The sequence below is a fragment of the Microtus ochrogaster genome, chromosome 16 (genome assembly GCF_000317375.1).
Source record: "Microtus ochrogaster isolate Prairie Vole_2 chromosome 16, MicOch1.0, whole genome shotgun sequence".
Taxonomy (NCBI): domain Eukaryota; kingdom Metazoa; phylum Chordata; class Mammalia; order Rodentia; family Cricetidae; genus Microtus; species Microtus ochrogaster.
In genome coordinates, this window is record NC_022018.1 from 42,459,607 (window position 1) to 42,470,582 (window position 10,976).

General features: G+C 45.4%; 1 protein-coding gene across 2 annotated transcripts in view; it reads left to right on the forward strand.

The window, feature by feature from the left end:
• The window catches only part of Dsp (desmoplakin), a 47,232-nt gene extending 36,256 nt beyond the window's left edge, over nt 1-10,976 (forward strand). Inside the window, exons 19-24 of one of the 2 annotated variants that reach the window (XM_005355056.3) lie at nt 59-221; nt 788-871; nt 2,010-2,117; nt 2,732-2,830; nt 3,698-4,195; nt 7,087-10,323. In XM_005355056.3, coding sequence (XP_005355113.1) covers nt 59-221; nt 788-871; nt 2,010-2,117; nt 2,732-2,830; nt 3,698-4,195; nt 7,087-10,323 — 4,189 coding nt within the window. Of the gene's footprint in view, nt 1-58; nt 222-787; nt 872-2,009; nt 2,118-2,731; nt 2,831-3,697; nt 5,993-7,086 lie in introns of both variants that reach the window. The other variant, XM_005355055.2, reaches the window with a different exon arrangement.

The window sequence follows — 10,976 nt, forward strand, 5'->3', positions numbered from 1 at the left end:
AAAAAAAAAAAAAAAAAAAAAGAGAGTGAGTCTCAATCGTTTTGTCCATTTTCCCCAGACTGTGGGACCTGGAGAAGCAGATCAAACAGCTGAGGAATTACCGCGATAACTACCAGAGCTTCTGCAAGTGGCTCTACGATGCCAAGCGCCGCCAGGACTCTTTAGAGTCCATGAAGTTTGGAGATTCCAACACGGTCATGCGGTTTTTGAACGAGCAGAAGGTATAAACACACGTGTCATTCCCAAGCGCTCTGTGGAGACTAGTTGGTTTTAAACTGTCTTTGTGCCTGGTTTGAAATGATGAATATTTCATATTATGAATCTACCTTGTAAATGTTTAAAGCGTGCACAGAGGAGAAGCCACTGGGATGTCTAGGGAGAAATACAACTGGAAAATAGTAACAACGGAGGTTGTTTTCATGTCACAGTGAATAACCGTTAGAGTTTGAGCTGATGTCACAAATGCCTGTAGTCCCAGGGCTTGGGAATTGAGATAGGAGGTCCCTGAGTTCAAGGCCAACCTTGATCTATCTCAAAAAAAGAAAAGAAAAAGTAAAAAAGACACGATAGGCGTGTGAAGTTGTGCTGGTTGAAAGTATCCCCTTGTAAGTAATAGATCGCAGGGCTTTCTTCTCCTTTCTGAATGGAGAAAAGTTCTTCTCTCGAGCCAGTACTAAATGTGAGTCCCCAGAGCAGTAAACGGAAAGAAAAAATAACCACTGTAAAAGTGAAATAACGCTTGTGTTTGTCTGCTTTAACATCTGCACATGTCTCATTCTCTGTGTAGAACCTGCACGGTGAGATATCCGGCAAACGAGATAAATCAGAAGAAGTCAGTAAAATTGCTGAACTTTGCGCAAACTCAATTAAGGTATATTGGTTTCGTTAAGAATGCTGGTACAGTGGGGGAGGGTATAGAATTGAAATCCACTGTATTCATGTATGAAACTACCGAAGAATCGAAGAAAGAGTGGTTGGTGCTGGCTGGCAGGATGGCTCATTTAGAGGAAGGTGCTTGCCACCAAGTCTGCAACCTGAGTTTGAGCCCCAGAATTCACGCGTTGGGAGAAAACTGACTTTTTACAAGTTGTCCTCTGACCTCCACATGCATAACCTCAGAGTAAATCTTTCAAAAATTGAAAGGTTGTTGTTATTCATCAAGAATATTATTAATTGCATTATTTGTTTTTTGCTTTAAAGATAATAAACTTCTGCCGGGCGGTGGTGGTGCACGCCTGTAATCCCAGCACTTGGGAGGCAGAGACAGGCGGATCTCTGTGAGTTCGAGGCCAGCCTGGTCTACAGAGCTACTTCCAGGACAGGCTCCAAAGCCACAGAGAAACCCTGTCTCGAAAAACCAAAAAAAAAAAAAAAAAAAAAGATTATAAACTTCTTAAAGGTGGTAATCGTATATATTCTGGCCTGAAGAACCTATGAAAGTTTGTTATTCATTTACTTGAATTCAGGCTGGAGAGAGATAGCTCAACCATTCAAGGCCCACACTTCTGAATGGCAAAGTTGGGTCCTGTTTACTTGAATCACTGCACTTTGGAAATAGCCCTGTGCAAAGGGCAAGTCTTTATTCGTTAGGCGGGCGCTCTTTGCAAAAATGAACATTTCATTTAATAACAATATTAACTGATTGTTGCCAATGGCCTTTGTAAGTAATTTTAAGAAATAATTTGTGCTATAAATCTGTGGAATTATAAACTGTTAGTGACCCTTTTTAGGTCTCTTGAGACTTTTTTGAGCTAGATGTGATGGATTACATATGCAACCCCAGCACTCAGGAAGCTGGGGCAGGAGTATTGCTGTGAATTCAAGTCAGCCTGAATAAGACAATGAGTTCCAGGCCATCTCGGAACAGAGTGAGACTTGGTCTCAAAAGCAAAAACAAAGACAAAAGGCCGGGGTAGAGCTTAGTGGTAGTATTTGCCTGGCACACAAGATCCTGGGTTTGAATACCCACCCAAACAAAGATACCCTTCTTAAACTTTGTTATTCTGCAGGATTATGAACTCCAGCTGGCATCCTACACCTCTGGCCTGGAAACTCTACTGAACATACCTATCAAGAGGACCATGGTCCAGTCCCCATCTGGGGTGATTCTTCAAGAGGTATATAAGTCATTACATATCTCTTAATGTCTGCCATCAAATTCGTTGCTTATCTCTTCGTGTCTGTTGTCCCTCCTGCCTGTCTTTTCCCTGATTCCTGCCCAGCTTCCCTACCATGCCTGAATACATCCCTGGTACAGAGGAGCCACTGAAATTCAAGGCTTATTAGCAGTTCTAAGCTCCCTCTCCTGAGAGCCATCTACACATGACACAGTTTAGGAAATGATCCTGATGTCCACGTGTGTCGTGTATATACTGGACTTGACTTGCTGTATTTGGGATAAGGTAGACTCCTAAGACGTGGAAGCTATGTAGTATATTTCTAAATGACAGCTTTCCCCAGAGATGTCAGAGAATGTCTGCTGTGGGCTAGGGGGGAAAGCCTGGAACCGTGAGGATGAAACACAGAGCGCTCTGGTCCTTTGTGTGGCTATAGTTCTAGATCCTGGATCCAGCACAACTGACCGAAGGGAATTCACTCTTCATATTATAATGCCACTGTTTTATTATTTTAAGAAAACAAACATTAATCACCTTGCACAGAACTTTTTAAAACTTCAGTATACATATATACATAGATATCTACATATTTTTTTTTATCTCTTTTCCCCAAGGCTGCAGATATTCATGCACGGTACATAGAACTGCTGACAAGGTCTGGAGACTACTATAGGTTCTTAAGCGAGATGCTGAAGAGTTTGGAGGATCTGAAGGTAACTCATTTTCTTGGATTTTTGTTGTTTTTAAAGAAAGAAACAGCATAGGACCTTATTATTTCTGCTTCATTATAACATGGTTTGGTCAAGATACATTTCCTCCAAACATTGGTATGACACAGTTTGAGTCTGGGCTCAGTGCTGTGCTCTTGTGCGGCTGCTCCAACTTAACGTAGGTAGGTTTTAGCCAAATTGTGATTACATAACTTTGCCCAAACCCGTGCTTTCATTCAGTGCTTAGCTGAGGAATTTGCTTTATTTACGAAAAATTTTAGAGAAGCTCACCAAGGACTAGGTGGCCTTTAATCTTTAATATCAAGTAATTACTCAATTTATTCTCCCTTTTTGAGAGAGGAATTGAGTCCACATGGATATTTGTTCTGTATCTTTTGAATAAAAGGTACACGATGTATCAAGTCATAAGCTTTTGGATTTTGTTTCTGAGACAAAAAGCAAAAGTAGGCTGGCCTCAGAGTCACAATCCTCCTGCCTGAGCCCTCAGAAGTGCAGGATTATAGGATGTGCCACCATGCACAGTTAATCATAAGCTTTTGATCATGGGGGAAACTACTTCATTTAAAAAATGGAGGAGAATGGAGTTCAAAGTTGGTATGTCATTCCCTAAGATCAGATGAGTAGCTGATGAAAGATTACGATAGGCATGGAGGGTCTTTGAATTTTTTCTGGTGACTTTAGTTTTATCATTTGTGTGTGTGTGTGTGTGTGTGTGTGTGTGTGTGTGTGTGTGTGTGTGTGTGTGTGTGTAAATGAAACACACACCGGTCTGAAGAGGAAAAGTGCTGTTTCTTCCTTGTGGTACAAAGTGCTTTCTTTTCAATATGATTTCTAATTTCATATCCACAGCTGAAAAACACCAAGATTGAAGTTTTGGAAGAGGAGCTAAGACTGGCCCGAGATGCCAACTCTGAAAACTGCAATAAGAATAAGTTCCTGGATCAGAACCTGCAGAAATACCAGGCAGAGTGTTCCCAGTTCAAAGCAAAGCTTGTGAGCCTGGAGGAGCTGAAGAGACAAGCTGAGCTGGATGGGAAATCAGCCAAGCAAAACCTAGACAAGTGCTACGGCCAAATCAAAGAGCTCAATGAGAAGATCACCCGGCTGACGTACGAGATCGAAGATGAGAAGCGCAGGAGAAAGACCGTGGAAGACAGATTTGACCAACAGAAGAATGACTATGACCAGTTGCAGAAGGCAAGGCAAAGTGAGAAGGAGAACCTTGGCTGGCAGAAGCTGGAGTCTGAGAAAGCCATCAAGGAGAAGGAGTACGAGATAGAGAGGTTGAGGGTTCTGCTGCAGGAGGAGGGCGCCCGGAAGAGAGAATACGAAAATGAGCTGGCAAAGGTAAGAAACCACTATAATGAGGAGATGAGTAATTTGAGGAACAAGTATGAAACAGAGATTAACATTACGAAGACCACCATCAAGGAGATCTCGATGCAGAAGGAAGACGATTCCAAGAATCTCAGAAACCAGCTTGACAGAGTCACCCGGGAGAACCGAGATCTCAAGGATGAGATCGTCAGGCTCAACGACAGCATCTTGCAGGCCACGGAGCAGCGGAGGCGGGCTGAGGAAAACGCCCTTCAGCAGAAAGCCTGTGGCTCCGAAATCATGCAAAAGAAACAACACTTGGAGATGGAACTGAAGCAGGTCATCCAGCAGCGCTCGGAGGACAATGCCAGGCACAAGCAGTCCCTGGAGGAGGCTGCTAAGACAATTCAGGACAAAAATAAAGAGATCGAAAGGCTCAAAGCCGAGTTTCAGGATGAGGCCAAGCGCCGCTGGGAATACGAAAATGAACTGAGTAAGGTAAGGAACAGTTACGATGAGGAGATCATTAGCTTAAAAAACCAGTTTGAGACGGAGATCAACATCACCAAGACCACCATCCACCAGCTGACCATGCAAAAGGAAGAGGACACCAGTGGCTACCGAGCTCAGATAGACAATCTCACCAGAGAAAACAGGAGCTTGTCTGAGGAGGTCAAGAGGCTGAAGAACACACTCGCCCAGACCACCGAGAATCTCAGGAGGGTTGAAGAAAATGTCCAGCAGCAAAAGGCCACTGGCTCAGAGATGTCTCAGAGGAAACAGCAGCTGGAGATGGAGCTACGACAGGTCACACAGATGCGAACTGAAGAGAGCATGAGATACAAGCAGTCCCTAGATGATGCTGCCAAGACCATCCAGGATAAAAACAAGGAGATCGAAAGGCTCAAACAACTGGTAGAAAAAGAGACCAATGAGAGGAAATGTCTGGAGGATGAAAATTCCAAGTTACAGAGAGTGCAGTATGATCTGCAGAAAGCCAACAGCAGCGCAACTGAGACCATAAGCAAACTGAAGGTGACGGAGCAGGAACTGACGCGCCTGAGAATTGACTATGAAAGGGTTTCCCAGGAGAGGACCGTGAAGGATCAGGACATCACGAGGTTCCAGAGCTCCCTGAAGGATCTGCAGTTGCAGAAGCAGAAAGTGGAAGAGGAACTGAACAGGCTGAAAAGAACAGCCTCCGATGATTCCTCTAAGAGGAAGATGCTGGAGGAGGAGCTGGAAGGCATGAGGAGGTCTTTGAAAGAGCAAGCCATTAAAATCACCAGCCTGACCCAGCAACTGGAGCAGGCATCCATCGTCAAGAAAAGGAGTGAGGACGATCTCAGACAGCAGAGGGATGTGCTGGATGGCCACCTCAGGGAGAAGCAGAGAACCCAGGAGGAGCTGAGGAGGCTCTCCTTGGATGTGGAGGCCCTCAGGCGGCAGCTGGTGCAGGAGCAGGAGAATGTCAAGCAGGCTCACTTGAGGAACGAGCATTTCCAGAAGGCCATAGAAGACAAGAGCAGAAGCCTCAATGAGAGTAAAATAGAGATCGAGAGGTTACAGTCTCTCACCGAGAACCTGACCAAGGAGCACTTGATGCTGGAGGAGGAGCTGCGCAACTTGAGGCTGGAGTACGATGACCTGCGGAGAGGCCGCAGCGAAGCAGACAGCGATAAAAACGCAACCATCTCGGAGCTAAGGAGCCAGCTGCAGATCAGCAACAACCGAACCCTGGAACTGCAGGGGCTCATTAATGATTTACAGAGAGAGAGGGAAAATTTGAGACAGGAAATTGAGAAATTCCAAAAGCAGGCTTTAGAGGTATTCACAAATATTTGATCAAAGCTTCACTGCTTCTTAAATACTGACGCCAGCTCTAATCTGACCTATTCTCTTGCTGCTATTTTCTTCAGAATATCTAATTTTTTCCTTTTTCCTGTTCACGCACTTACTACTTGTTAGATCTATATTATGGCTTTAAAATAATTCTAATGCCGTGTGCTCTTCTGATCTGTCGCTGTGTTCAATGCCAGTCCATTGGAAGCCTGTGCTTGGTCCTACTTCAAAAGCTTTAGCATGAGAAAAACATCTAAGATATTCCCATGAATGTCCCACTCTCCTTCTAGAAGGTAGCTCTTGGCCGGGGCTCTCACTGAGTGGTAGATCATGCACTTGGCATGCACAAGGTCCTGGGTTCAATTCCCAACATCAAAATTTTAACATACTAAAATAGGAGGTGGTTCTTATTTCATGGTCTGTATGTACATCTTTAATTCATTTTTTTCTCAGTGAAATTTATTAATTCTTACACAATTTTAAATCTCCACCTTGCTTAGATGACTTTTCTGTATGCATTATCCTGTTGTCTTTTGATTAGGAGCCTAACATTTCTTTCTTTTTGACTTTTCTTCCTATAACAGGTTCTAATTTTAAAATAACCTCTAATATATTTGACCTCTATGGACAATATTTGTGTGGGGCGGGGTGTTGTATGTGTATTTGTAAATTTGTGTTGCTTTATTAAATGTGTCAGTATAATATACCAGCTGAGATGTAGGTACAGCAGGGATGCTAACTTGGAAGAAAATTATTGCCCCCCCCTTTTCAAACTATAATTACTATTAGAAGTAAGGCAGGCCTACAACTTCTAGTTCTGTCTATGGAAAAGGAACACAAAACAGTAAGTATGAAGCCATTTACCAAAGTGGCAATCTACATTTTCATATTTTTTTCCAGAACTGTGTAAGGTAACAAATTAACAGTATATGCAGGGAAAATGCAGACAGGAAAAATGAGACTATGTTTTATATATACATATATATATATATATATATATGAAGAGAGGTTAAATTACAATGATCAGATGTTAGCGTCTAAACAATATTTTTTTCCATTTCTTTCTTTTTAAATTCTAGGCATCTAATAGGATTCAGGAATCAAAGAGTCAGTGCACTCAAGTGGTTCAGGAGAGAGAGAGCCTGCTGGTGAAAATTAAGGTCCTGGAGCAAGACAAGGCAAGGCTGCAGAGGCTGGAGGACGAGCTGAACCGTGCCAAAGCAACGCTGGAGGCAGAAAGCAGGGTGAAGCAACGCTTGGAGAGTGAGAAGCAGCAGATCCAGAACGACCTGAACCAGTGGAAAACGCAGTATTCCCGCAAGGAGGAGGCCATTAGGAAGATAGAGTCAGAAAGAGAGAAGAGCGAGAGAGAGAAGAACAGCCTCAGAAGTGAGATCGAGAGGCTCCAAGCGGAGATCAAGAGGATTGAAGAGAGGTGCAGGCGGAAGCTGGAGGATTCTACTAGGGAGACTCAGTCCCAGCTGGAAACTGAGCGCTGCCGTCTCCAGAGGGAGATTGACAAACTCAGGCAGCGCCCTTATGGGTCCCATCGGGAGACCCAGACAGAATATGAGTGGACTGTGGACTCATCTAAGTTGGTGTTTGATGGGCTGAGGAAGAAGGTGACGGCCATGCAGCTCTATGAGTGCCAGCTGATCGACAAGGCCACGCTGGACAAGCTGTTGAAGGGGAAGAAGTCAGTGGAGGAGGTGGCTTCCGAGATCCAACCTTTCCTCCGGGGCGCAGGGGCCATCGCTGGTGCTTCTGCTTCTCCCAAGGAAAAATACTCTTTGGTGGAGGCCAAGAGAAAGAAATTCATCACCCCAGAATCCACAGTCATGCTTCTGGAGGCCCAGGCAGCCACAGGTGGTATCATCGATCCCCATCGAAATGAGAAGCTCACCGTAGACAACGCCATAGCTCGTGATCTCATTGACTTTGATGACCGCCAGCAGATCTACACAGCGGAGAAAGCTGTCACTGGCTTTGATGACCCGTTTTCAGGCAAGACAGTCTCTGTTTCAGAAGCTATCAAGAAGAATTTGATTGACAGAGAAACCGGAATGCGCCTGCTGGAAGCCCAGCTTGCTTCAGGGGGTGTAGTAGACCCCGTCAACAGCGTCTTTTTGCCAAAAGATGTCGCCTTGGCCCGTGGGCTGATTGACAGAGATTTGTATCGCTCCCTGAATGATCCCCGAGATAGTCAGAAAAACTTTGTGGATCCAGTCACCAAGAAGAAGGTCAGCTACATGCAGCTGAGGGAACGGTGCAGAATCGAACCCCACACGGGTCTGCTGCTGCTGTCAGTACAGAAGAGAAGCATGTCCTTCCAGGGAATCAGACAACCTGTGACCGTCACTGAGCTGGTTAATTCCGGCATATTGAGACCATCCACTGTAAATGAACTGGAATCCGGTCAGATTTCTTATGACGAGGTTGGTGAGAGAATTAAGGACTTCCTCCAGGGTTCAAGCTGCATAGCGGGCATATATAATGAGACCACTAAGCAGAAGCTTGGCATTTATGAGGCTATGAAGATTGGCTTAGTTCGACCTGGTACCGCTCTGGAGTTGCTGGAAGCCCAGGCAGCTACTGGTTTTATAGTGGATCCTGTCAGCAATTTGCGGTTACCCGTGGAGGAAGCCTACAAAAGAGGTCTGGTGGGCATTGAGTTCAAAGAGAAGCTGCTGTCTGCAGAGCGAGCTGTCACTGGGTACAATGATCCTGAAACCGGAAACATCATCTCTTTGTTCCAAGCGATGAACAAAGAACTCATCGAGAAGGGCCATGGCATCCGCCTACTGGAAGCACAGATCGCAACTGGCGGTATCATCGATCCCAAGGAGAGCCACCGTTTACCGGTCGACATGGCATATAAGAGGGGATATTTTAATGAGGAGCTTAGTGAGATCCTTTCAGACCCGAGTGATGATACCAAAGGCTTTTTTGATCCAAACACTGAAGAAAACCTGACCTATCTGCAGCTGAAGGAAAGATGCATCAAAGACGAGGAGACAGGGCTCTGTCTTCTGCCTCTGAGAGAAAAGAAGAAGCAAGTGCAGACGTCACAAAAGAATACCCTCCGGAAGCGGCGAGTGGTCATCGTTGACCCAGAAACCGACAAGGAGATGTCTGTTCAGGAGGCCTACAAGAAAGGCCTTATCGATTACGAAACCTTCAAAGAGCTCTGTGAGCAGGAGTGTGAATGGGAAGAAATAACCATCACAGGATCAGATGGCTCCACCAGGGTGGTCCTGGTTGACAGGAAGACAGGCAGCCAGTATGACATTCAAGATGCTATTGACAAAGGCCTTGTTGACAGGAAGTTCTTCGATCAGTACCGATCCGGCAGCCTTAGCCTCACGCAGTTTGCTGATATGATCTCCTTGAAAAATGGCATTGGCAATAGCGGCGGCTTGAGCAGCAGCGGTGTCAACGATGATGTTTTTAGCAGCTCCCGCCATGAGTCAGTAAGTAAGATCTCCACTGTGTCCAGCGTTAGAAATTTAACCATCAGAAGCAGCTCTCTGTCTGACCCCCTGGAGGAGTCAAGCCCCATTGCAGCCATCTTTGACACAGAAAACCTGGAGAAAATCTCTATTACAGAGGGTATAGAGAGGGGCATTGTGGATAGCATCACTGGTCAGAGGCTTCTGGAGGCTCAGGCCTGCACTGGCGGCATCATCCACCCGACCACGGGTCAGAAGCTGTCTCTTCAAGATGCGGTCTCCCAGGGTCTCATCGACCAAGATATGGCCACCAGGCTGAAGCCTGCCCAGAAAGCCTTCATTGGCTTTGAAGGTGTGAAGGGAAAGAAGAAGATGTCTGCAGCCGAGGCAGTGAAAGAAAAATGGCTCCCCTATGAGGCAGGCCAGCGCTTCCTGGAGTTCCAGTTCCTCACTGGAGGCCTTGTCGACCCGGAAGTGCATGGGAGGATCAGCACCGAAGAAGCCATTCGGAAAGGTTTCATCGATGGCCGTGCAGCTCAGAGGCTGCAGGACATCAGCAGCTATGCCAAAATCCTCACCTGCCCCAAAACCAAGTTAAAAATCTCCTACAAGGATGCCATGAATCGCTCCATGGTGGAAGATATCACTGGGTTGCGCCTTCTGGAAGCTGCCTCCGTGTCCTCCAAGGGCTTGCCCAGCCCTTATAACATGTCTGCCCCAGGTTCCCGCTCTGGTTCGCGGTCCGGATCTCGCTCAGGCTCCCGCTCTGGTTCCCGCAGCGGGTCTCGGAGAGGAAGCTTCGACGCTACTGGGAATTCCTCCTACTCCTACTCCTATTCATTTAGCAGTAGCTCCATTGGGCACTAGTGGTCAGAAATGGTGGCCATACTTTAGAATCATTTGTACGAATTTATCTTAAATGACAAAGAAAACCTGGTGCTTGCAGTATAGCGGTAGAAAGTTCTAGGCTTAAGAGGTAGCTGCAATAAAATTCCCGTAGCAAAGGCTCGTTGGGCTCTGCAGCTTTTGGCTCAGCTAATAATGTAGTGTCCTTCCCTGTAGCAAATGTGCAGTGGCAATCACTTGTAAGGATAGCACAAATTGAATTTAGAATTTATTGCTTCTCTTCTGTGTTTTGATCAATTTTCTGTAACTTTTCTTGGCCTATAAGGTCCAGTTTCTACACTTGGAGATAGAAGTGAAGCTGACTGCTGGTGCCTTTTTGGTGCTTCCCACCTAAATAGTCATCTTTCTGTACGAGGAGAAGACTGCTCGCTCCCCACTCCAAGCATGTAGACCCAAGTTTCCTTTAGTTTGAGAGCATAGATTGTATTACCTGAATCCTCTTACATGCACTTGTTCGGTTTGGTATTACTTTGACTATGCCCACAGCAGCAGCAAACTTTGCTTTTTTGTTAGTCAAGGTTTTCTGTTTGTTTGGCTTGTCATTTTCTATGTGCTTTAAAAAGGTATCTGTATGAAGTTTGCTGTTCTGGCAATAAACTTTCAGACTTTGGAAA